Source organism: Labeo rohita, chromosome 6 (genome assembly GCF_022985175.1).
Source record: "Labeo rohita strain BAU-BD-2019 chromosome 6, IGBB_LRoh.1.0, whole genome shotgun sequence".
NCBI lineage: Eukaryota > Metazoa > Chordata > Actinopteri > Cypriniformes > Cyprinidae > Labeo > Labeo rohita.
This window is the reverse complement of record NC_066874.1, coordinates 11538326-11564599: the sequence shown is the minus strand read 5'-3', so window position 1 is coordinate 11564599 and position 26274 is coordinate 11538326. Positions and strand designations below refer to the sequence as shown.

Sequence of the window (26274 nt, the reverse complement as noted above, 5' to 3'; positions counted from 1 at the left end):
TACAATAGCTGCATTGTGGAGCTGGAAAGATAAAGCAGACCAGTCAAACAGTGTCATGCAATAATTAAGAGTGTATGTCTGTGCGTTTAAGATTATTTCTGGTTAGAATAAAGCTCTTAATAATTGCCACTTCAGCAAATCCCACAGGCTGAAAACATACTGTTATCTTTTCCTCTTTTCTTCTCTTTTCATCATCTTTCTTGAGCTGGTTCACATTTGGTATGTCAGGTCTTTTTCTGGAACTTTTCTTACTATAGTTATTGTCTGCTGGAGCTTGGTTGGAAAGTGTGTGAAGACTAACACATTAACATGCTGTGAACTGTAACTGGTGGCATTACAATTTCACCCAAAAGAGCAGAAAATACTATGCTTACTGCATGGCACTGACACCGAGAAAATGCAGTGCTGTCAGCAAACTAAGTGTTATTGGAGACACTAACTCATTGTGTGAATTGAAGGGAGTATTGAGAAGTGGCATTTCACCATATTTCTTCCAGCCCACCACTCAAGAATGAAAAGAAAAAGAGAAAATGTTATTGAGTGAAATCTTGCTATTTAAAATCCTACCGCCAGACAGTGGTCTGTAATTATTTACTACCATATATCACAGTTTTGCATTATAATTGTTTTGGTATCTCTCTAAATTATACATGACAAACCTGTATCTACTAAAAACAAACAAACAAAAAAAAGTATTACTTAATTACAATTTTTATCCAGTCATAGTGGAGAAAAAAATAGAAAGAAAAACAAAAAAAACAAAGAAAAATGGAATATCCGCCTTAATGTTGCAAACCAAACATAACACGTGACAGTGTAATTTCCAACAAAGACCATCCTTTGACAAACAATTCTATCACTTGTAAATGTATACAATATCTGATACACAGCAGACTTCAGTTACAACATGGTAAATCGATCACTTGCAACACACAGAGACAACCGTCCTTTTATCAGACACAAATAGAAGCATCTGAGCAACCTTTTACACAGAAACTAATCTTATTATACAGAATCATCATTACTTTAGTATTATTATAATAGTACATATTAAAAAAATGGAAATGACGACAACAGTTTTCCATCAAATCATGGTAATCTGTTTAATTTCCTGCAGACACAGCACAAAGCGATTTAGATGTACTGTTCTGATTCTATAATACAGCATCACACATTCAAAATCCACAGCAAGTTATCAAATGATGATTATTGAAAGTGGAAATGTTTTCATATGTGGTGTTTGAGAATGATTGAACTATTAGGCTGTTGAGCTCCATTAAAGTAGTCCAAATGTCTTGTGCAAAATATTCCGACAATGTAAAAAACTATTTGTTGAGTCAGCTTAAAAAAATTTGTTACCTGGCTGCCTTTTAAATTTTAAGTTTAGTCAACTGAAAAAAAGTTTAGTCAACTTAAAAAATGTTCAAGCCCAGCTTTTAAATTTAACAAACCAAATTTTTAGTTTAGTCAACCCAAATATCTAAGTTGTAACTTAGTACAACTTAACATTTCAAACTTAAAATTTTAAGGCAACAGAGTAACAAATTATTTTAAGTTGACTCAACAATTTTTATTTTTTTTTACAGTGAAGTCTTGTGAATTGTGAGTTGTTATTCTCTACTAATTTTAAATTCAGTGTGTTCAAAAGTCTTATGAACTGCTTTTTCGGTACTGTTGTTGTTTTAGGAGCTTGGCAACTTTAGTCTACATTCTGTACTTTATGGAGAAGAGCAGTGTCAACATATTTCAAAGTGCATCCTTCCAAGAAAGTGTTCTGTGGAAGAAAGAATGTCCAACAAGACTGAGCAGACACACATATATATTAAAAAAAAGAAGAAAACAGTTCCACTGTCTCTTTACTAATCAAATCTGATATTTAACAATGTATAAAGACTGGCAAAAGATGTAAGTTTAACAGGCAACAAAAAGTCTATAGAGACCACCTTTTGCAAACAACAGTCACATGCTATACAAAGATCTGTTGAAAAAAAGTGTCTGCTCTAACTAAACAATTGGTGTCACTGTGATCCATCTCCTACTGTCCTAAAGCTGTATCTTATCAGAGGATCAGTATCAGCCACCTCCACCCTGGGGTAAAGTCTTCAGAAGCAATAAAATCTCTCTTACATTCACTGAACAGCACTAACTGCGATGCAATTGCTGTAATTGTTATTATTTACACTCTCATTAGATAAAAAATAAATATATGCAATAAGCATGAATCAAAGTTGATAACCAGTGACAGAAAATTACAAAACTAATACATAATTCTTTCAATCACATTAATTTAGACAGCAGAAGCAGTTAAAAGCTAACTGCCCTTCTACAGTAACTGAAGCTTTCATCCTTCCTGGATTAACAATGAATGGTACAGTTTAATCATAAATCCAATTTGAAAATGTTTCCTCTTTACGAAAGGGACAGGTTTGTTTAAGAAGGATTTTTGGTGATTATCCATGTTTCTCTGAAAAAGAGGGAACAGTGTTCCTCAACCTGTAGTGTGCTTGAGGCCAGGCCAGAGTATCATACAATACATGCTCTCAACTGTATTTAAACTTTACCCCTCTGATCACAGACCTGTCAAAGCTCCCAAACCTCTCAAAGCACAGACCTGTTAAAAATATTAATTTAATTTAATTTAATTTATTTATCCATTTATATCTATTCTATTCTATTTTTTTAAAGACTATTTTTAATTTGATTCTGCATATTAAAAACACAATGTCTAAAGCGATTTTCTTGGTTGAAAATAGTGGTGAAGATAATTAATTAATAATATATTTTTATTTTGGGCAATTGTTGGCCTTTATTTATGTAGAACAGCACACAGAACACAGAGGAATCAAAGTGGACAACTGAGGAACTCATATGCAACTATTACAGAAGGTTCAAACGATCACTGATGCTTCAGAAGGAAAAACAATGTATTAAGAGCTGGGGAGTGAAAACTTTTGAATTTAAAAATCTGGATATTTTTCAACTTATTTTGTCTTCTGGGAAACATACAAGTATCTTCTGTAGCTTCTGAAGAGCAGTACTAAATGAAAAAGAAAAATGCTATTAATATGAATATATGGTTAATAAACGATTAATCAATGAATGATATTTAGGCAAAATAAAAAAAAATGTATCAAAATGTATTCATTCTGTTCAAAAGTTTACACCCCTGGCTCTTAATGCATCACTTTTCCTTCTGGAGCATCAGTGAGTGTTTGAACCTTCTGTAATAGAAGGTTGTCCTCAGTAATAGAGTCCCTCAGTTGTCCTCAGTGTGAAAAGTTGGATCTCAAAATCATACAGTCATTGTTGGAAAGGGTTCAAATACACAAAAATGCTGAAAAACAAAGAATAACAAAGAACAAAGCTGAAGAAAAGCAGGCAGTTTAACTATTCAAGACAAACTAATGACTCATGAACAAAAAACACAGCTGTGGATCATTCAGTAACTACACTATGTAAACTTTTGAACGGGTCATTTTTATAGATTCAACTATTATTTGTGGACTATATGTAAACGTCTTTTATGTGAAATATCTTATTCAGATCAGTACTACATAAAAAATAACATGCATTTTGTATGATCCCTCTTATTTTGGTAAAATAATTAAAATTTAGCAGATTCTGCAAGGTGTATGTGAACTTTCGGCCTTAACTGTATGTTGAAGCACTATGACAAGAATTTCATTTCTTACACTCTTACTGCTTGCTTTGCTTCATTACCAATCCCACAATTCACTTTGCAAAAGTGTCACTTAGCTCCCATAAAGACACATACCATAATCATCATGTTACACTCCACTATTTTCAAACTGTGACTGGCTTAACTGGAGGTCAGAGTCAGTTGTTTTCGGTCTGTTTATTTGTGTCACTTCCGACTACTCAAGCAGGTCCATCTCCATCTTTCTGAGGTTTAAAGTGCTAAATACTTTAATACTTAAGTATGACAACAGATTAATTGGACCAACTCGATATGAAGTCTCCACCTCCATTATATGGCACTATACTGCAAGATCTTTTTGTTGACATAACCAGAGTTTGAGGTATATCCTTAGCCACACAATTAGTTCAAGCAGGCAAAAGTAAGTCTGAAACTAAACCTTCCTGCTGGGGCAGAACTTGGAAAGACAAGTTCTGAGAAAGTGATGTCACCATCATTCATGAGTTTAGTCTCTTTTTCAAAAACCTGTCTAGGTTGGGACTACTAAAGTTCTACTGTAGTTGTAGTGACCTTTTGAATTTTAGTGACTTATTATGCTTTATTATGTGTTAGTGACCACTCTTTTTAATGTGTACACTTATTAACCAGTTATCTAGATAGTTAAGGATTCCCAAACATTTGAAGATTGTTCACTGAGACATCAAAATCTTTCTCCAATATTTTCGTCGGTGTCTGGCAGGGCGCTGAAAAGGTCTGCCAAAAGACAAGCTTTGCTTGTAAACTAAAAGTGATATCTTGGACACATGGTTAAAATCACCCATGAGTAAGAGATTTTTAGACTGCAATGAGAGCTTAGAAATAGTGATAATTGGCTAGGCTTTACAAATAGTAAAGAGTCTGTCTGACAACCATAAACAATCATTTCACACATGCCTGTAAGATTTGGCTTACCTCCTGGTTCACAACCTCTGCTATGTCTGCAGCTTTCAGGCTATGTTAGGTCACCAGGACTATGGTCACTACATTCATCAAGAGTCCTTTGACCTCTAGAGTAGCAAGACTTTCTGTTCCCATAGTAGCCAGAGGGAAAAAGCCTCTTAGTTTCTGTACCTCCTGTGCCTGAAATTGCCTGCAGTTTCAAGTAGCTCAAGTAGAGAAGCACAGTCCATAGTATGTAGCAGACTGTACACAGTATAATGGCCTGTTTTCACAGACAGGACTTAGCTTAAGCCAGGACTAGGCTATAATTCAATTAGTATTTTAAAGTAATTTTTATAAACGTGTCTTAGAAAAAACATTACTGGTGTGCATCTTGAGACAAAACAAGGGCACTGGCATTATCAAGATCAATTAGTGCAAATTTCTTTCAGTTAAAACAGCTCAGACTTACATTTTATTTGGGGACTAGGCTTAAGCCATGTCTCTGAAACCGTGGGTAAGAGTTGTATTACTGTGCTGTCCTATCTCTCTCCCATTCATACAGACTTTGGCTTTTGGAATCCCACATCCGAACTGAAACTGAGAAGCCTCATTCCGACCAGGGCTTTACACCAAATGGTTCTGATAACACCCCAGGATACCACTAAGAGTGTCTGTAAAGATATATTAGCATATAGATTGTATAGATAGTAATATTGGTAGCATGCAGAGGTGGGCGATCTGACGATATTATATTGTGATAGATCTTAAAGACATCTACTCAGTTTTCAAGCAAATCATAGACTGTAAATTTTATGTTCTCATAACAAAGTTAAAAGTACTGTGATGACTGCCTACCAGATGGCTATGACTGATCAAATTAAATTCGATTTCTATATCATGTGTCCTTCATGCGTAGTGATGTATTAAAAAAAAAAAAAAAAAAAATACGATAAATCAAATTTTAGTTTCAATTTTGATAAATTGTCATTGTGCCGCACACCATTACTTTCCTTCAAAGCGGTGTGCTTTTCAGTAAAAAATAAACACTAGAGGCAGTAAAACCTTTATTCCTTTTAACACAAATTATCATTTACAGGGCCATAGTTTTGATAAAAAAGCCTAATTTTAACACAATTCCTTGGACATTATTGTGACTTCAAAACAATTTTAACATGCTGCAAGATTTGAAAACTGATTCAGTTTTGAATGTTAGCACTACATATACAGCTTTGCTAACGCAGCAGATTTGCTTGACAGCTCACGCAATATGGCGTTGAACTTGTATAGTAAGCACTCCGGTATGAATCCCATGAAACTATGGTTTGACAAAACAGCTCAAAACAGCATATAAGGAAGTTAAAATAGCTAGGTTGCATTGGAAAAAGCATTTTTATATCTTATATATACACTATCATTTAGAGTTGACTTTGGTAGGGGGTATTTCCAACATGATAGAACATTAACCTTTTAGCGATACTTGAATTCTGAACCACCACACAGTTTGTGCCTGAAGCAACGTAATAAAAATGCTGCAATATGTGCCTCTACCAACATAATAATGACGTGGCTGTGGTCATGTGTCATTTCACTAGACATTTCACTGTTGTGAAACGTGCAATAAGGTATGTAATAATTCAAAAAGGTTGCCACAAGCAATGAGCCTAGGCAAAGTATACTTGTGGTGTCAGGCAAAGCCAAAATGGTCAAATTACACAAAAATATGTCAAAATCTCCATCTTGGTGAGTATTTACATAAAGAGTGTCAGTCAGTTATGTCCCAAGTAAACATAAACAGCTGGGAAAGAAATCGGAGGTGTGTCAGTATATTAGATCTGTGCATCTGTGTAGATTAGAATGTTACTCAAACAACAAGACAATGAGAAAAATCACTTACTGCTCTTGACTGAACTTTAAAAGGTTTCATACAAATCAATGTACATTTAAGTCATAGTGAAGTTTATGCACTGTTTTAAAGCTTAACTTAGGTTTTAATTTCCATTTTGAAACATATTCTTTTATGCACTACTATGTTTTAAATTCTACAAATAGGTTTAAGTCCATAGGCTTGTTCCAGCCTGGATATTCTTGATAGTACATCTCAAACTGGGAAAATCGCAATTAAGATCACGGATGGTGATTTTGTTATAAGCAGTTCCCGCAGCTCTTATTTGGATTTTCCCTAACAGCTTAGTGTTGGTGCAATAAATAGCTAGTCTACAGCGGATAGATGTTGTAGATATGACAGCCTGCACAGATATGTGCCCATAAACTGAGGAGAGGAGGGAAGAGAGGAGAGAAGCAACAAAATAATTATGTGCTGCAGTATCTGCTCCATCAAAGCTAGAGAGATTACTTGCATGCTTTGTCACAAGGAGTATATTTAGAAATTTGACAGTCTTTCAAAGAGCCCTCGAAGAACATTGGGCTCTGAACTTGAAAGCTCAACAGTCACCCTGGTTACACTTTATTTTGATAGTCCACTTTAGACATTCTACTAACTATAAGTAACTTTGCAACTACATGTCAAGTAATTCTCATTAATTTGCAACTACATGTCTACTAACTCTCAGAGCAGACTGTTAGGTTAGGTTTAGGGTTAGTAGAATAAGTTGACATATACTTGCAAAGTTTAGAAGAGTGTTAGAAGATATTAAGCAGACAGTCTACTCATACTCTAATGACTAGTTTACATGCAGTTGCAAAGTTACTTACTGTTAGTAGAATGCCTAAAGTGGACTATCAAAATAAAGTGTTACCGTCACCCTCAGCCCCCATTTTTTCAGTAGTCAATTGTCTGTTTGTACCTCCTTTGTATAAGAAACATATGGGTCATTTACATCCAGTACATCTGATAAGGCATGCTCTGATCCTGCCTCTCCCACCTCTCAGCCAGACCAACTCTCAGTGAGAGGGGCCTATGATTAAGACAGCTGGCCCTCAAGATCAGACTCCTCAGATGAGATCATGGGCCATAGGGCCATCTGAATTCATCTTAGCTGTCAGATCCTTAACCTCTTGTGCCTGTACAGCTGTAGCAAAAGACTGCTTATGTCAGCTAGGTTGAGGGAGAGGGCTGCTATGTCATTTGTTCCCAAAGAAGCACCATTGAGCCTCTCTAGCTTGAGCTTATAAGGTTAAACAGTACATCCAGGTGGTATGATTCCCTTTAGCCTTGAGAGCATGTTCATGACCAAGACGATATCATGTCCAACCTGAGGAGGCATAACAAATTAACTGTTGTTTTTCTTTATTAAATGGACTCCTGTATTAAAAGCATCCTGAGCAAATTACCAGCTACTTCAACCAGTGTGTAATCTGGTATGAGATTTGTTCTGAAATATTTACTTATCCTGTTTTTGCAAGTGTAAATGGGCAATAGCTGTAATAGGAAACATGAAATGAAAACAATTGTCTGGAGCCTGGTGTGTAAAACGGTATTAGCAAACCTCTCAAATCAAATTCCTATTGTGTTTATTTATTTATTTTGTGTGTCTACGTGTGGGTGTGTCTGTGTATAAGAGACAGAGAGATCAAGCACTTAAAAACGGGGAGTGTCTGAACATTCATGGTGATAAATTTGGAATTTGTACAATTTGGAATTCCTGAGGAACTTCTTCATTTGGGGTGTTGAAAAGAAATGAGGAACAGTTTACAGAACAGAAGATATGCAGATTAGAGCCATCAATTTAATGTGTCAATTAGGTGTGATTAATTGTGGAAAAATAATGCGTCAAAATTATCGCATTATCACAAAATTAACACACACCACCCTAGCGCGCCCAGACCAGTATGTCATCTTACATGCATTGCATGCAGGTGCTGACAAACATGATGCAGGACAAGGACTTTTCTAAAGCGTCTTTTTGTAATAATGTGTCTATTCAATGCTTTTCTCATATTACACAATAATGACTTTTCAAAATTTTTATTTTGGGGGGGTAATTTCTCAGCCCAAATGTGTGATCAATTTGCGATTAATTAGATGAGTCATCATGTAATTAATATGATTAACATTTTTTTAACATCAGACAGCCCTAATGCAGTTATTTTTTAAAAAAAAGTAATATCTGGATTCTAACATGGAGTTTCTGGATGATTGTAGATTCTGTTTGGTGGAATGGTTTTAGATCTCTTGCCCTGTGTTCTCTAACCTCATTAAGCATTGTAGGAGAATATGAGTTTTTATATAGCCTTGTAAACATTAAAAGCAATTAGAACAGCAGCAGTTATTACAAAGGTTAGAAGATAATTAACAGCAACCCATGGCCTGTTTTGCTCATATTTACCAAGGGTGCCAATATTACTTAAGGGCAAAGTAAATAGCTCTGTCGTGTAAGTGGATTTTTTATTTTTTTAAATAAGTAAAAATATTAAAAATATAATAACTGTTTAAGAATTACAGTATTAGAAATAGAAACGTAAAGGAGTTTACAACAGTGACGACGCTCATGCCACAGAGTTTAATACTGTAAGGTTGGGTAAGTGTAAGAATCATGAACGTGGGATGGCAACAGGAAGTCAGTGCAGGAGGAGGCGCTGGCGGAGAACGAACTCCTGGGATGAGGACAACAAACAAAATCCAGCGTGGTGACAATGGAGGGAGGAGCCAAGGAGGAGACAGAAGGGTCCAGGACGGAGCGACGAGGCACATCCGGAGGAGTGGAGTCCTGAGGCGATGGTGGGATGATGACCGACCAAGGCGGAGTCGGAGGGACGAGGGAGATGGTGGGGTGAGGGTGAGCGGATAGGCTGTCAGGAGACAGAGGTGGCATGGCTGAGGCAGGGATGAGTGGATGAAGCAAGAGAGGGAGGGAGGGTGGAGGAAAAATCCAGGCAGGCAGACAAATCAGGGCAGACAGAGGGTTCAGGATCAATTGACAATTCTGATAATGGTGGGATAAGAGGGGGCATGTCTGCATATATGTCCTCATTGAAATCAATCAAGTCCTGTTCAAAATACCACAGTCCCAAATCCAGTTTCCGCTAACCCTCAGAGATGGTGCAGTGGGCGGGGCTTTCCTCAGCACCCTCACGCGCCACTGTAACTTCCACCGTCACGTGCGATATAGCTGGCTCTTGCACCTGGTTGGACGTGATGGGCTCTGGCTCCGGGGAAATCCTCAGCACTGTCGCTTCTTGTGGCGATGGCTCATCAGTCATGCTGGGCTCTGGCTCTCCGTCGGCAGTGGGCTCGGGCTCATGCTCTGTGAATCGGGTGATGGTTGGCTGGGCTCTGGGTCAAGAGTCGGGCTGGTGTCATCATCCACAAAGTCCACGGTCAGCGGAGAGTTGCAGGACCCCAGAACCCACTCAACATAGGCGGTAAGGCTCTCTCGAGGACCCTCTCCGGACAGCGCTCGTGCAGCAGTGTTAAGTCCAGCTTGGAAAAACGAGCAGAGGCAGCTGTCTGGGTAGTGTGTAAGGTTGGCGAGGAACACAAAGTCTGTGGTGTGATCCTCGAGAGAGCAATCCCCCTGCTCCAGCAGAAGGACAAGGATGGCAGGGTCATTCATAACAGCAGGAAAAAATAAAACACTGACTGAAAACGGAAAAATAAAACGTGGGGAAATACAACGCTTTCTTTTTATTGGTCTGGTCTTCTGAGACCAGACACAAAGCATTGAACTCAAACAACTTATAAAGGGTGGCTAATGATACACAAAACAGGTGATGATTAACTAATAAAGACTCAGCGAGGACAGGAACAACCATATATGGGCACATGAGGGAAAAACCAAATAGTCCAGGGGTGTGACAGCAGACTTAACTGTTTAGTTTTCTGTTATTCACTTAATTGGTTGTTGTAGATTCTTCTGGGTTATCTATGTAATATAGGGTTTTGTCAAAATGAATGTGTCTGTAGGAATGTCCTAAAGACTACAAATTCATAGCTGTAAAATTTCCTGTATTTTCCTGGTTGAGAACAAATAACATTAATTAACAATGATTCACAATGATTAATTATCATTATCCGCACCTAACAGAAAAATTTGTTGTTAAATAAACCTCTGTTTTTGTAAAGCTGAAAGTTTGCCTTTGCTCAAATGACAAAAAACTGGCACAAAACTCAGTAAGAAAACCCAGTGGTTTTATTAGGACAGTCTACCTTTGCCTGACCTCTTCATAATGGATAATTATAGAGGTCGACCTCCTGGGACCTGCCAGCAAAACCACATAATATCTCTAAATAACATTACAACATAGCACAAAATGTGTGCACACATCAACAAAACAAAATTTATTTGTAAGGCGCTTTGGTAAAAGCACCAGCTAAATGAATAAATGTAAATGTAAAATGGAGAGAAGCAAAGGTATGAAGCTGAAACTGAATGAGAGAGATAGGAGAGATTAAAGAAAAGAAAAACTGTAAGATGTATATGCTGTGAAAGGGCATTCTACTAAGTTTACGTTTGTGAATTTAGAAAGTACAGAATAAATCCAAAGACTAGTTTAGATGAGTATCGCAGGAGAGTGGAATTACATTCATCTCAAGGTAAATAAATCAACTCAGCCATGGTAATTTAGGTGACTGCAGAGTGATTGCCTACGTCCTGCATCAACCTCATGGGCCACATTTGAGCTGCAGTGCTGTCTGGACGACCAGAGCTGTGATTACTCTTAATAAAGAATGAGCCATAAAATACCACATTCCCCATCATAGCACATTATGGCCCTCAGCTGAAGTGTCAGGAGGAGTAAAATATTCAGGTTCTCCCTTAAAAAATTGTCACTTAAATAAATTAAATCATACAGAATTCCAATCCTTTCAAATTATATATATATACAGAGGAGTGCATAAGTGCAGTTTGTATAAAGCAATCCATACGGAAAATATAGGAGTGAAGAATTTATACAAATATAAGAGAAAACTTTTTTATTATTATTATTATTTTAGTACTGCCCTTCAGAAGCAACATTAGACACTTAAACAGAAAATAATTTTACACAAATCATTCTGTTTACATAGCGACTGTTAGGACGAGCTCAAATGTGCAAATGCTGGAAAACCAAACAATCTGCAGGACATGGAGGTTTTTTCTGAATAACAGTAGGCAGGACAAAACAGGACCTCATGTAAACGATCACAAAACATACCAACTCTCACTGATCACTGAATAAGCTAAACACCATAATAAGAATCAAGTTGATTTTTGACCAGTATAATTTTGTCTAAATTCTGTTTTTTTTTTTTTTGTCTTGTACAATACATGTAATGTAAATATCAGTTATGTGAAATAGTGAAAGTCACCATGAAATCAAATTTGACAACTGTATATATATTTTTTTCATTTTTTTTTTTTTTATGGAAAATTCATTATAAATTTATTCAAACACATAACTATTTATTTATTTACTTTTTTAAACTTATTATTTAATTCAGGTGTCCTCATAATCTGTAATGAAAAACATTAATTTCCCCTCCCCCTTACAACGCCATCATTTCTGTGATGACGTGTGCACCATCCTAAGGACTGGTCAATAAGCCCTCCCCTCCAGCAACCCATTACTTACATGAGATTGCAGCAATTGGCAAACAGCAATGATCCAATGAATTCCCAATGGACAAAATCAAGACTCTTTTCTCTTCTAAGAAGCTATTTCACTCAGATTTGCGTTACAATAAAGAAGAAAAGACAACTGCTATTTCCGTTTTATGATGACTTCAACCTGAATAGTAATAACCAAAATGTAATTTTTATGATCTATTTTCTTTTTTTAATTATAAACTTGTTGCAGATTCCAAAAATAGTATACAAACAAATGCACTCAACTGCATATAAATTGTATAAATACAGTATTAACCATATTCCAGCATTTATTAGAATAAATACTATACATATACATACTATACATATATATATATATATATATATATATATATATATATATATATTTCGATACATAAAATAAATAAATAAATAAATAAAAAAACATACAAACTTGCAGTTCAGGAGATTCTTGAAGATTCAGGAGGGGCATAGATTTAACACTGCAGACAGTGGGTAAAGCCTGAGAACATGGTCAATTTAGCTCTATGATCAGACACACCTCTAGGAAAAGGCTGCAGTAGGATCAAATGGGGTTCTGCATGCTGAGATTCATTAGTTCATTATCTGGAATAGATACCAGACTAATGACCTAATGAATTCACCTATTGAAAATCTCCCCTGAAATGCATAGTTTGATTTTCAGCATGTGTTTTACTGGCTGGAATGCATAGTTTAGTTTCACAATTTTATTTTTTTTTTCCAAATTGGTAAGGGAAAATACACTTGGCTTGCTGTCTGTTAAGGAGGGGTTTGGGAACAAAACTCAGTGAGAGTTCTAAGTCCAGGGTTTCAGACTGCACTGGTAGTAACTGTGACAAAATAATAACAACAACATGACAGTTAGGAAAAAACCCATCAGATATTGCCAGATACTATCTTGTTAGTTTGCACAAATGTTTCCCATGCACAAAAATAGAATGTGAGATGTGATGTGAAAAAAATGCTCTTATGAACTGGTTCATTTAGATGAGTCAGTCAAAAAGATGGACAAAACATACTCACACTTGCTCATGAACTTGCTCTTAAGTTAGTGAAGATAAGTGAAGAAGTAAAGACAACTAAAGCCCTTTCTCAAATCCATATAAACTAGGCTAGGCTAGTCTATATAAACTAGCATATGTTCATATGACCACATGTGGTTACCATATGACCATTTTTTGATGGTCCCTTTTAGATTGTTCACTGTTCACTACATGTAAGTAACTTTGCAACTATGTCAACTAATTCCAATTAGCGTATTAGTAGAGTATTAGTTTAATGTTAGGGTTAGTTGAATAAGGTGACGTACTTGCAAAGTTACTTACAGTCAGTAAAACTTTTATATCAACATCAAATGCAAAAATGCAATACATTCAACTAATATTACTTAATCGTCTAGCTGCAGAAAGGCCAGCTTGGCATCTGTACTGCAGCCTTTCCTTTTAAAAGCTCTCACCATTAAATAAAAGCCAAACCAAGATTTACTCTTATGAGGCTACTTGCATGGCAAGCAATTTGCCCTTTTTGTGGACTTTTGTACCCACTCCCCAAACATACATACTCCCAGAACAGATTGTGGGAAAGAAACAGCCATTAGCCATATTAGAAGTCAGAGTAACATCAGATCAGAATGATTTTTAAACTCATTTCAATGTTAAAAAACCTTACATACAGTTGCTTTACATCAAGTTACAGTTACTTGCTGTTTCTTTGTAATTACTTGCAAAATTTACTAGTGAAAACTGTAAACCCTGCGGCAATTTTTTTTTCAGTGTAGGATGAATCAAATTACAACATATACTTATCACAATACAACATATACTAAATACAACTACAAAAAACATAGTTTCTTTAAATGAATTCTACTAGTCTACCAAAAAGCCTATTCATTGTTTTGCCAATGGCTCCCTGGTCTTTATTGGTTAATTTATTTACTTTTCTGGAGACCTGAAGTTCCCCCAACACATCACCTCCAACTCCCTGTAACATTCTAGCACCACACTGTTTCGGACTGTATACATTTGGTACAGCTATGCTATGCACTAGAGCTTTGTTACAATGCACCTTCCAACTGGTTGCTTTGGGAAAGTAATTCCACCTCACTGAATCTTCATCACAGTGAAGGGCTAAAACCCTGACTACGCTCACAAAGACTGTCCTGAGAGTCACTATAGCAACCTAAGCTTTTGTCTCCTGCTAACAGACCAGATTTATGATTATGAGGTCAGAACAAAAGAAATTTCCATTGTCTTGAGGCCACTGGTTTAAAGACCTCTTTTTCTAACATACGTCTCTTGTAATTTGTTGAGCACTACAGCAGCTGTTTCTCCGTCATCTGCAGAAAACATTAAACAAACTCTGTGGCTGCCTGAGAATATAAGAATCATCATGGGGTGCGTTTCTCAAAAGCACTTTTGGCTTATGGTGTCAACTATGGTCACAAATTTCAAAACCCTAGTTCCAGCTTCCAACATTTGCAAACATCATCACAAAATAGTGTGTTTGAAATAGCTCTCCACCTGTGGTTAGAAGCACAGATTCTTGATAGCATGACATGGACTTCAATAAGCAGTACGATCTATATCTGTCTATATTAGTTTTCCTGTGGCAATATCTTTCATTCCAAATATCACAGATATCATTTTATACCTATAAGTTTCTCAATAGAATGAAAAGAAAGTTTTTGAAGAGTGAGCACATGTGAATGTGCTCTAGTACTCTGGGGAAACTATGTAAGAGGAAAACTATGATTAAATCAAACATCCATAAAAAAAAAATCAAAACAGTATAGAACAAAAATACCAAAGTAGTCCTCCTTAAAGGAGAACTCCACTTACAGAACAACAATTTACAAATACTTTACTCGCCCCCTTGTCATCCAATATGTTCATGTCTTTCTTTCTTCAGTCGTAAAGAAATTATGTTTTTTGAGGAAAACATTTCAGCATTTTTCTCCATATAATGGACTGCTATAGTGCCCCGATTTTGAACTTCCACAATGCAGTTTAATTGCGGCTTCAAACAATCCCAAATGCGGTTGTAAATGATCCCTGCCGAGAATTAAGGTTCTTATCTAGTGTAACGATTGGTTATTTTAATAAAAAGAATACAATATATATATTTTTTAATGCCAAACGCTTGTCTCGTCTTACTCTGCTTGGACTGTTTTTGTTCCGGTTCATGACAGTTAGGGTATGTCGAAAAACTCCCATCTCATGTTCTCCCTCAACTTCTAAATCGTCCTATATTGCTGTTTTACCATTTTTGTTAAGGCTGCTTGATCTTCTTTGCATGTTCACGTTGCAAAGACTGGATCGGAACTTCTGCAGCGATGTAGGATGATTTTGAAATGATTTTTGAAGTTGGAGGAGAAAATACGATTGGAGTTTTTTGACATACCCTAATTGTCTTAAGTCAGAATACACAAAGTTAATTGAGAAAAAAGGCAAGACGAACGTTTGAGATTAAAAAGTATTTAAATTGTATTTTCTTTATGAAAATAACCGATCATTTCGCTAGATAAGACCCTTCTTTCTCGGCTGGGATCGTCTACAGCTGCATTTGGGATCGTTTGAAGCCACATTTAAACTGCCTTTTGGAAGTTCAAAATCTGGGCACCATACCAGTCCATTATATGGAGAAAAATGCAGAAATGTTTTCCTCAAAAAACATAATTTCTTTACGACTGAAGAAAGAAAGACATAAACATTGTGGATGACAAGGGCTGAGTACATTATATGTGAATCTTTGTTTTGGAAGTGGACTTCTCCTTTAATTACAGCAAAAACCTGTCAGTAAGTCAATATCGAATTAATTATTAGCAGAAGTTATTACTCCAAAACCTGTGTGATGTCATTAACAACAGTTCTGTACTGTCAATCCAGTGTTTCCAACAACAGATGAACAACAAAAATACTTTTATTTCTAGCTAGAATTTTTCCAACAATGCATTGTACTATTAAGCTACAAATTACATCACTGAATGGAAACACAACCCTGGATAGCTCAAGGCTATGGTAAGTTGTTTTGTCTTTTAATGTCACCAGTGCTGATTAGTAAAAGTTTCTTATCTAAACAGTCATGTTATGTTTGTCATAAATTATCACAAAAAAAGGGAAAATGTGTAGTTTGTTTCCTGCTAAAGTGCTCTTCTCTGCCTCCTCTGTCTCTCTTTCTTGTATTGCACCTTTCCACACATATATACACACTCAGATTGCACACACACACACACACACACACACACACACTGTGAAAAAAAAAAAAAAAAGTACAACTTTTTAGTTGCCAAATTACAGAACTGATTGAAACAGACGTCTGTCCAGAAGCATTGTTACTCATGCTCAGGTTCTATTTCACTGTTTTGAATCAGACATAATAACTTTTTCAGTTGCGAACAGCTCTGAATAATGTGGTAATGTGTTCTTGGACACTTAAGATTTATATCAAGGAAAACGCATCTTAATGTCAGGTGTAAACAAGTCCAGGGAGAGAAAAGAGACAGACTGCCTGTTTTGTAAATGATCGTGCAAAGAGATATGAACAGTGGAAGTATAATGTTGCAGTTCACCAGAAGCACATGAGCACATTTGCTTTGATGATCTGCTTTAAGAGGAAGCCAAAAGCCTTCATCTTTCCATTTGTTGAATTACTATCATGTTGTTATCTCCCATCAAAAACCCACCAACTACCTCTCTCTCTCTTCTTTATGGACAAGAATCCATGTTTCCCCATCAAATAATATTATCTAAAAAAAAAAAAAAAAAAAATCTACACACAATCACGGTCAGAGTGTGCAGTAATTTAGAGTGGAAGCATTACACGGCTAATGTGTTTGCACAGGCACATGCACCAGTCATATACACTAATGCAGAGCTTTGCTTGATCTGTGCATTTATAATGCGGCTTTCCCTGAAACACCCAACCCCCCTTTTTACGCTCACGTCTAAAGACTCTTCCTCAATGGATAACTCAATAGCACCAGTGTTAATATCTGACATGCTAATCCTTAGCTCTCCATGATATTCCCACTGCAGAAGTGAAGAATGATTGACTGTACAGCCACTACAGATATTACAATGCTTTTCTACAGATTGTGTACTATAATGCTGTTGCTGTAGAGCTCCAATGACCCAATGTGAAATCACAGTCACAACCAAGCTGTTTCGGTTACCGGGGGTTGGGTCAGAGTAGGGTTGGGCTTTATATTGATTTTGTAAGATATATTGAAATATTTTTTGTAAACGATATGGTATGAGGCAATACCGTTTATATCGATATACAGTGATTTGATTTGAAAGTAAATCTGAAAAATAGCAGAGCACATGGAGTTAGCTGCAGGGAAAGTGCATAATCCAATTTGTCCTAAACATGAGACATGCTTTATATCAAGGGCTTTAAAATAACTATATAAGACATAGTTAACACATGTAGTTTAAAGCAGTTTGCCCAGTCAGATGCTCTGACAGAAAGCACAAAACAGCTACTTGTGCTGTTTAATGCATTTGAGGTGTGGTGTTTTCCTTTAAATAATTATATTTCACAGGTTTCTCCATTTTTAAAAGTCATGGAAATATTTCCATTTTGCTGTCAGGAGTGCATGAGCCTTCTACACATGAGTCTCAGCTAAACTTCACAGACTTCAGTGAATGAGCGACCACGAGCACGCCAATCTGACAGAGCGCAATAGAGTACGAGTGCAAAAATATTTGTAGTTGGCTAATGAATGTGTCATATGTATGCCTTTTGTTTTTATTTTGTTTATTTTTATGTTAGTGAATTTAACTTCCGCTTTAAAAAGCATTATTTTTGTTTTTACATTGTACAATTGTACAATGTATTCACTATATTTGTTTTTAAAGCCTTTAACATGAACATTGTTTTATTGAGAAATTTATTGGGATGTGAAATAAAAGGTTAAAGATAATATAGTTTTTTTTTTTTAATCCAAATTAAAGAGAGAGATTTATCCACCTTACTTTTCAATGCGGAAGTAAGCAGTTTTCTGGTAATGTGTGAGACTTCCAGTTCATAAGCTGCCATAGAGAAATAACGAGAGAAATGATGTGCAGTAAATGGTAAAACTGTTTGCACTACAAGCCACTGTGTTTATAATGAAGATAATACATTCAAATAATATGGTAAGACCCACCAGTTTACAATATCAAGCAGCAAAACAAGTTGTTTTGTACAGCTTAAAATAGCTGGACGTAGATGAGACACATTAAATTTACAAATGGCCACGCCCGCTCTTACGGAAAAAATAAGGTGAATACTGTATGTCGCAATTCTGCCAAATATACAAAAATATATAATTTTTTGGCCATAAACACCCCTAGATCATAGCACGATTTAGTATTGTGTTCCATAATCATTAACAGAACTAGATGAAGGTTGGGTATTGTTTTGGCAAATAATAGTCTTAAAACAGAACAGGAAAAATTAACAATGTTAAAACTATTGGTACTTTGGTACCATGCTGATACTACAATTTAAAATTGACAGTAGACTCCAAGGCTTGTGTGACACTTGGAGATAATTAAAACCTTGTTTTAAATGTTCATTTTACAATTATTTTATTTCTTTTATTTATTATTTTTTTCTGTTATAATGACAGAAAGCATTTTGAATTATCCATTCATTCAGAAAACAACAGTGGACATCCTGGTTATAATATGTTGGCTGCATTTTATTTGGTGTTCTGTTTAGGTATACAGTATTTAGGTTGAGTTCTGGTATACTTTCAGCAGCGTTTGATATCAGATTTAGAGAGTCAGTTAATTTTAAGGCATTACTGATTTTAATCATTGTGAACATCCCTATTTTACTCTATTAATTTTACCTGATATGGCTTCACAGAACACCTCATCAACCATGTGTTAATTAAACCAATCTTTTGTCATACTGAATTTTGCACTACATCTCTGAACTAGTCCTAACATTTTTGTCCCATCACAAGAAAACCATATCAGGAAGTTCCTTTGGAGTCCTTTGTCCAACAACTATCAAATGTTGACCAATTCATTTTTAATTATTAATTTTAACAAAACTTTTTCCAAAAAAGTTTACTTTTTTTAACACATTTACACACATTATCACTGAAATTTCCTCTCAGATACAAAAATGCACAGATGCTTTCAGGTATTTTTCTGTTTTCGTCAATCTATCTGACTAGCTGCAAATGAAAAATGCAATATTGCAAATTACATCTAGTGCTGAGTGCAGTTTAATGATAATGACATTTTTATGACTGTCTTTCAAAATAATACACAGCTTATGAACTTCATGACAAAAGCTCTTTTTGGGATAATCACATAATCCACTGATCTTTTAAGCACAGTTTATACCTTTCATCCCCCCTACAAAGAGAGTATCCATTAGAGTGAAATGTCCATATCAAAGTCTGAAATGTGATGGTCTGTCGGGCCTAGATATTTTTAATTTGGTCTTCTGCTCAAAGAGAGAGGAGCTTTTCAGAAGTTGTATGCTGAGTATATTTTCTAAAAAAAAAAGGGGGGGGTGAGCAATGCTAAAGAAAATAAACAATATAGATTTAACACTAAAAGCCTGAAGGCAGGTCACCTCATGCATGGCTGAAGGATTTCAGCTTAAGTATGGAGTTGCAGTTCAGTGCATAAAAATCCATGTTACAGTACATTAAAGTGCTCTTAACAATAATCAATGCTCTGGTTCTCTGCAGATTAAAAACAATGTTACTCCAACATGCCTTTTGATACTTAAATTTAGTTTACCTCCTTAGATTTTTCTTTCTATGTAGAAGTGTATGAAAATGGTCTTCTCTTTGTCTTTCATTGGGACTTTATAAAATCTTGCCATCTAACTGTTAAGTGATTTTATAGAGAGCAAAGATTGGACATACTGCATGGACAATCATCACAAGTCATTTTGGAAGGCCGTCATTGCAATGATATCACTAATTTCAGCAGTTTAACCTGCTAGGCTGAAAGGCACAATCAAAAGACAAACCAATCTAACGTTATTTTCAGTGTAATAGAGAGCAAGATCACCAGAGTGGCAATAATTAAAGCAATATATAAAGCAAATATATATAATAAGTTTTAAAGGGCACACAAGAGGGACTCATGACTGTAGAAGAGAAATTCAGGTGTACTGTGTTAAATGCAATGCATTTTAGAACATTAAACTGATATGAAATAGATATAGGAAAGCAGTTCCTGCAGCAGTCGTGCAGAGCAGAGTTGGCTCAAACCCAGAGCTGGCTCAAATAATGAGATCAGCTGCATATAAATCACTCATTTTTTAAGGTAACACTGTCAAACAGTGACACAGGCGGGTAAAGTTTTAGAGGGAGACTAGAATTTTTCTTATCTCCCTCCAGCTCTGTAAGCTCTATCAGTGGCATGGCATGAGTTTGATGGGGTAATTGTGAATAACTAGGGAAAAGTCACATGAGAGGAAGCAATGGCTCTACTTTCCTCTGACTGTCTTATTTGGCTGTCCATTTTTGCGAACATTCTGGAAATTGGTCTATAATGGGTCAGGCTGGGGGAAATAGATGCACTAATTACAAACTAAACAACTCACCCACACAGACATTCTGTTATCTGTGAGCAAGATTTTTTTTTTTTTTTTTTTTTTTGTGGTGAGCATTCAGCTTGGTGAAATTTGGTACACCTCCATATCTGTGACCATCGTGACACCTGCAATGTTTACGGAGCTGAGGATTTAATGACTAACTATCTGAAAAGAAGTCAACTACTAAAAATAATATTTGAATCACAGTGAGTCACATGAATTACACAAGTTATTACATGCAAACCTGAACATAAAAATGTTTTAAAACAATAACTTCAGATTTTTAGCAACAACAAACATGCAGGAAAAAACAATAAATAATAGAGGACCCATGAAGATCCTCATGATAAATTAAGAAGTCCTAAATTATTTGACCTCTTTATGATATGGCAAGTTTACTTCAGACTGTAAACTATGATATCATAATTTAAGGATTATTATACTACAAGGGTTTAAAGCTTGAATCTGACTGGTTGGAGAACATTCTAAGGTGTGCAATTATTTTCAGAGTAACGCACAGCTAAAGTAGTTCTAGGCAGGTCTTGACCGCATTAGCTGTCCATATCACTTTGCCAAATGATTTCAGTTTTTTTTTTTTTTTCAAAGGAACATCAAAAAAACTCAAACCAACAATGACAGAGACCAAGCAAACCAATATAGTAAAACAATAGGATAAAGATGACAAATTATTACCATGTTTTGCCACAAAATTCCATTTTATTATGTATGGAAAGCATATACTCTCTTTCTCCTGCTCTCTCTTTTATTGACCTTATGTAGTCCTGCCCCTTTTTAGCATTGCATTTGTTGTCTTTTGTCTTCTGGTTGTATTTCCACAGTGATCTCACGGATTTATGAATAAACCGCTCGTTTTAAAATCTTCCTGGTCTTCTGACATTTGTTAAGACATTTGCTTTTAATCATTACAATGCTCACAAAATCAACTTTCATTAACTCTACAATACATAAATCCATGTCACAAAGAAAGAGATTGAGAAAGACGTCTGCTATCAATATCATAGTACCAGTAAGTAGAGAGTTGAAACAAATCTTTTTCCACCTGTCTTGAACTTGAAGCTTTCTGTGCTTTCAGTTTACCTTAGCAGAACACACAAACAGAGCAGCTATTTCTTGAAAGCTTCTTTAGTGCAATGTTTTAATCAATATGAAGAAACCATCAGAACGCATCAAAGCAACACCTAGGTTCACCTCCAGTTTATCTTTTTACCCAAGATAGTAGTTGCAAACCTGTTTTTGACATCCGATTTAATTTCTTTTTAGTCTGAAAGCTTTAATCTGCATCTGGGTGTATAGGAATGGCTCTTGAGTTTACTTAAAAATAAAGACTGGTATATGGTTTATATGGACTCCATCTGTATAATCTGCAGAACCACTATTAATACAGGACCAAATACAACTGGGCATGTCCAAAACACATTTGTCATTTTGGTCTCTTATTTGGTATTGCTGTCAATAACAGCTCGCATTCTTTCTGTCTCTTGCAGTGCATCTGCAGCAGAAGGATGCACATGCTACGCTATGCATTTTAAGCTCTGGTACTAAATATTTGACGGTAATAGTGATACTCAGATTGATAATTCAAAAAATGCGAAAAGAGACCTTGCAGGGGCAGGGCCCGAAATCGAAATTAGTTTTGCCAAGAAAGTATTGGCAGCTGATTCACAGCTGATGATCTCATGTCAAGAGCTCAGCTTTCAGAAATCCTGTTGTGTGGGGGGATCCCCAAGGACAAACATGCATGCACTCTGTAGATTGTCACATAGAACTAAACGATTCCCAATCAGAAAGCGAGCTGACAGAAGACAGAAGCATTTAGTCACCTCAGCTCGCACTGCAACATGTAAAGTCCACGTTTATGCCATCTTCACGACTCTTCACCCAAACCTTTTTCTTTTTTTATGTGAATCTTTGGTAAAAAAGAAACCTAAATACAATTTTTGCCATTTCCTCCTCACCCATCATCCATCATTTGTTTACTCTAAAAGTCACGTTTGACTGCGAGAGATTTTGCAAGATTTGCCGTGTTCACAGTCAAGTTGTTTGTGAACGGAATCGGTAAGTGTGTGGTGTGCTGTCTTGGTCACATCGTGGCACTTAACACACTATAGGAACAAAACTGTTAAATCTATAATTTTTATTACTATATTTGTGGTCTCTCACATTTTGAAAATCTCATAAGATTTTAACAATCTTTTAGTGTGGGCCAACCTTTAGGTTGCTGATAGCTCCCAAGAGCAGAGTAATACACTCATGTTAATCTAATTCTTATCCTTATCATTTGCTTGTCTTCAAAAATCTTAATTATCTGTGTCATTCTCAGTTAAGCAAAACTCTGACCAAAGTATATACAATTAAAATCAGTAGACTTTTTTAGAGACTTTTAGATTTTGTTTCTCATGTTTGGCCTCCATACTGGTTTAACAGAAAGGTCCACTAGGTGGTGAGAATACTGTACTATATACAGATTTAAATGGAGTCCATGTTTTGTGATTGAATGACATAAATTAAAACACACAGAGAGAAAATGCATGTGACTGTAAAAAACGTGACCACAATTCATGTGTACCACTGTGAAAAATAATAATAAAAAAAAAGATTTTTCTGGTAATTGTATAAAGTATCTCTATGCTGTGAAAAATTGTAATAGATATAATGGGACATTTCTTTTAAATTTACAGTAACATACTTTTGAATGTACAGTTTTTAGAAGTGAAAAAACAAAAACAAACAAGTCATCTTATAATTCACATTGCCAGAAATCTCTGTGTGACAGCCCACATTTAATGTTTTGCCATTGTAGTAACTGTTTCTTCTTCCTTTGTATCCATTACATTATCGATTATGTAATATAGGGCTTTATAATACACCTTGTGTTGTAATTAATGTTTATTGCATTATTTTAGTATCATGTGTGTTAACATTAAAGTGTTTTGCATTTCTTTTTTGTATATCACATGCCTTTTATATATTAGTATTTAGTTTTCAAATTTAAATTTCAGTGACATTTCACATTCAAAACACTGTATTATGAGATGTATTAAGAAAAGCTCACACAAGAATCATTTTCACTTTTCTGTTGGTGAGTATGGTGAATTTGCACGACCACTGTGAACATTAGCAAAATCTGAAAATGGTGAAAATTCTTGCCCTCATGGGAAACTGATTGAGCAAATTTCTACTTGAAATTTCGCAAAACAACAGCAAATGTGACCGCACATGTAAAGTGTAAAATGTGGGTAAAAAAAAATAATAAAATAAAAATAAACAATTTAAAAAGGCATATTACACAGTATAAGTGGTTCATATTAGTAACTTCCATAGATGGGTTTCTTTAAGACAAGAGTTATTTACTTCAAGGCCAACTACAGGATGTTTATGAGAGACATTATAGCTCCCATTTTCTCTGCTAATTTAGGCCTCAATTACCACAAACAGTGACTACTTGCTATTACTACAATCTGCAACATTTGCTTGTTTTGTGCATTCAACTGAGCTGATCGTGTGCAAATGAAAAAAACGGCTTCTAACGATGTCTGGTGTTTAGGACCACAGCAACATCCTCTTAAGTTAGGATCCATAAAAGTGACTATTCAGAGAATAACCAGGACATGCAAATCCATCTATGGCTGCTTACCTTGGCACTGAAATCCTTGCTTCCCAAACCCCCTGTTGAAGAGGAGAGAGAGAAAAAACAATGCATTAGAGATCTGCCTCTCTAAATCCTTTAATGGGCTTTTAGCTATCAGTTCTCTTCCACTGAACAAGCAATCCCTTAATTAAAAAGTACATGAACAGCCATGGTATCTAATGTTTGATTTGTATCAGTGAACATATGGGAAAACAATAAAAGGGCATGCAATTTCACAGTGACTTCTACAGGAGGCATAAATTTGATCATTAAAGCGGACCACTCCAGCATGTTCAAAAAAATAAAAATGTTAAATATTAAATACAAAAATGTGGTGTTAGATTAACCATTTTATATTTAAGTAATTTTGTCATATTTTATCATATCTGAGACCCTAAATCCTATTTTTACTTTGATATGTTATTAAATAAACTATCAACAAGTGTGAAGCAATGACTTGACTGAGCAGCTAAATGCCCTACTGTAAGCCTGAACAAACTGATCACGCCCAAATCATGGCAACCCCAGTAAACGTGAGGCATGCAGAATACGGCAGTAGTATGAAACTTAAGTAACTTTAGCTTTAGTTCTGTCCAAAAACAAGACATTTCTATTAGGAAAGCAAGTTAACGCGCATGAGCTGTGTGGAGCCGAGTTCAGTGTGACAGTAAACTCTAAACGTGTTTTATTCATGTGCGTTCTGAACACCGCTGAAATGGAAACAGTGAGTTTCTTAAATGCTTAAAACAGTGTCTGTTCCTAGATGAACCCCTGGTAGAAGGTTAGCTGCAAGATCTACAGTAACACTGTTATGATCTTTAAACTTTTACCAATATTGCAAAAATTAGTGAAATGATCTACTTACCAAATAAAGTCAGTGCAGTGACTGCAGAAAGTCGGCTGCTTGAAAAACCTCGCAATAAATTTGTGGTTTTTCACTTCATGGACGTTTTTCTGCCTCAAAGCACCTTTACGGGCGAATCGATTTGCAACGTCAGAAGAGGATTGCTCGTTGCTTTGTATGACATCAGCCATCGCAGAAACAGGAGAGAATAATTCCCCGCAGAGTATGTGGAAGTTGCTGTCAGATAACTACAACGTTCTTTTTCTGCCGTGCCGTTTGTCCGTGTAGCGCAACAGTTGGGTGCGCGCGTGCGGAAAGGGTTCTCTTGCTTTCGCCACAACTACTGTGTGACAGCTTCCAGCAAGCGCTCCGCTTCCTTCTCGCTTGAGGTGACGTCACTGAAGTGTCCTTCTGCTGGGAGTGGATAATAACGCTCTCCACTAGATCATGAGTCCCGTGCAATGAGCGTCATCCGGCGGTCAAGAAACCTGTCTGCAAGTTTCGGTGAGAAAATCCATAAGATCACAAGAGTATGGTTGCTCTTTCTTTAATACCTGTAGATCCTGAACTATTCAAAATCTCTACATTACCTGCTCAGTGTTGCTCTGTACAGGCTGGTCTTCACCATGCCAAATAGTTCTTAATTTGCTTTTTAAGCAAGCTATCCTTGGTCAAGTGTCACCATGAAGAAAGACTATGCGGATAGACCACCAGCCTAAGTAAAATGCTTAGTAAAATGCAAAGTTAGCTGAAGGGTAGGCTACAACACAGTTTTACATGACAATCATAACCATTGGACAGGGGTTGGGCTATACTGTTTTGACACCCAGTTGAATTACTGAAATAAGGAAAAAACACTTTTTTCTGTTTAATGTTTTTGCATTGTTATTTATTGGGAATTTTATGGAATGTTTGGGTTTACAATCGATACGATGGACATACAGACTTTCTTCTCAATGGGTAAGCTAAAATTGTAGTTAGGTATTATTAATGTATGATCTTTTATTACTATTTTTTACTATTTTTACTTGTTAAAACAATTTTTATATTTATTTTATTTATTTATTTATTTTGTAGACCTGTAAGAGCAGTGTTTTTGATGTTTCCGGTGGGGTTGGCG

At 35.9% G+C, this 26274-nt stretch overlaps 1 protein-coding gene across 1 annotated transcript in view; it reads right to left on the bottom strand.

Moving 5' to 3' along the window:
- The window catches only part of prkcaa (protein kinase C, alpha, a), a 99002-nt gene extending 73448 nt beyond the window's left edge, over positions 1 to 25554 (bottom strand). Inside the window, 2 exon segments of the mRNA XM_051112307.1 lie at positions 24317 to 24348; positions 25176 to 25554. Of these exon segments, the coding sequence (XP_050968264.1) occupies positions 24317 to 24348; positions 25176 to 25345 (202 nt within the window). The 5' untranslated portion in view covers positions 25346 to 25554.
- Between the last annotated feature and the right edge of the window lie 720 nt (positions 25555 to 26274).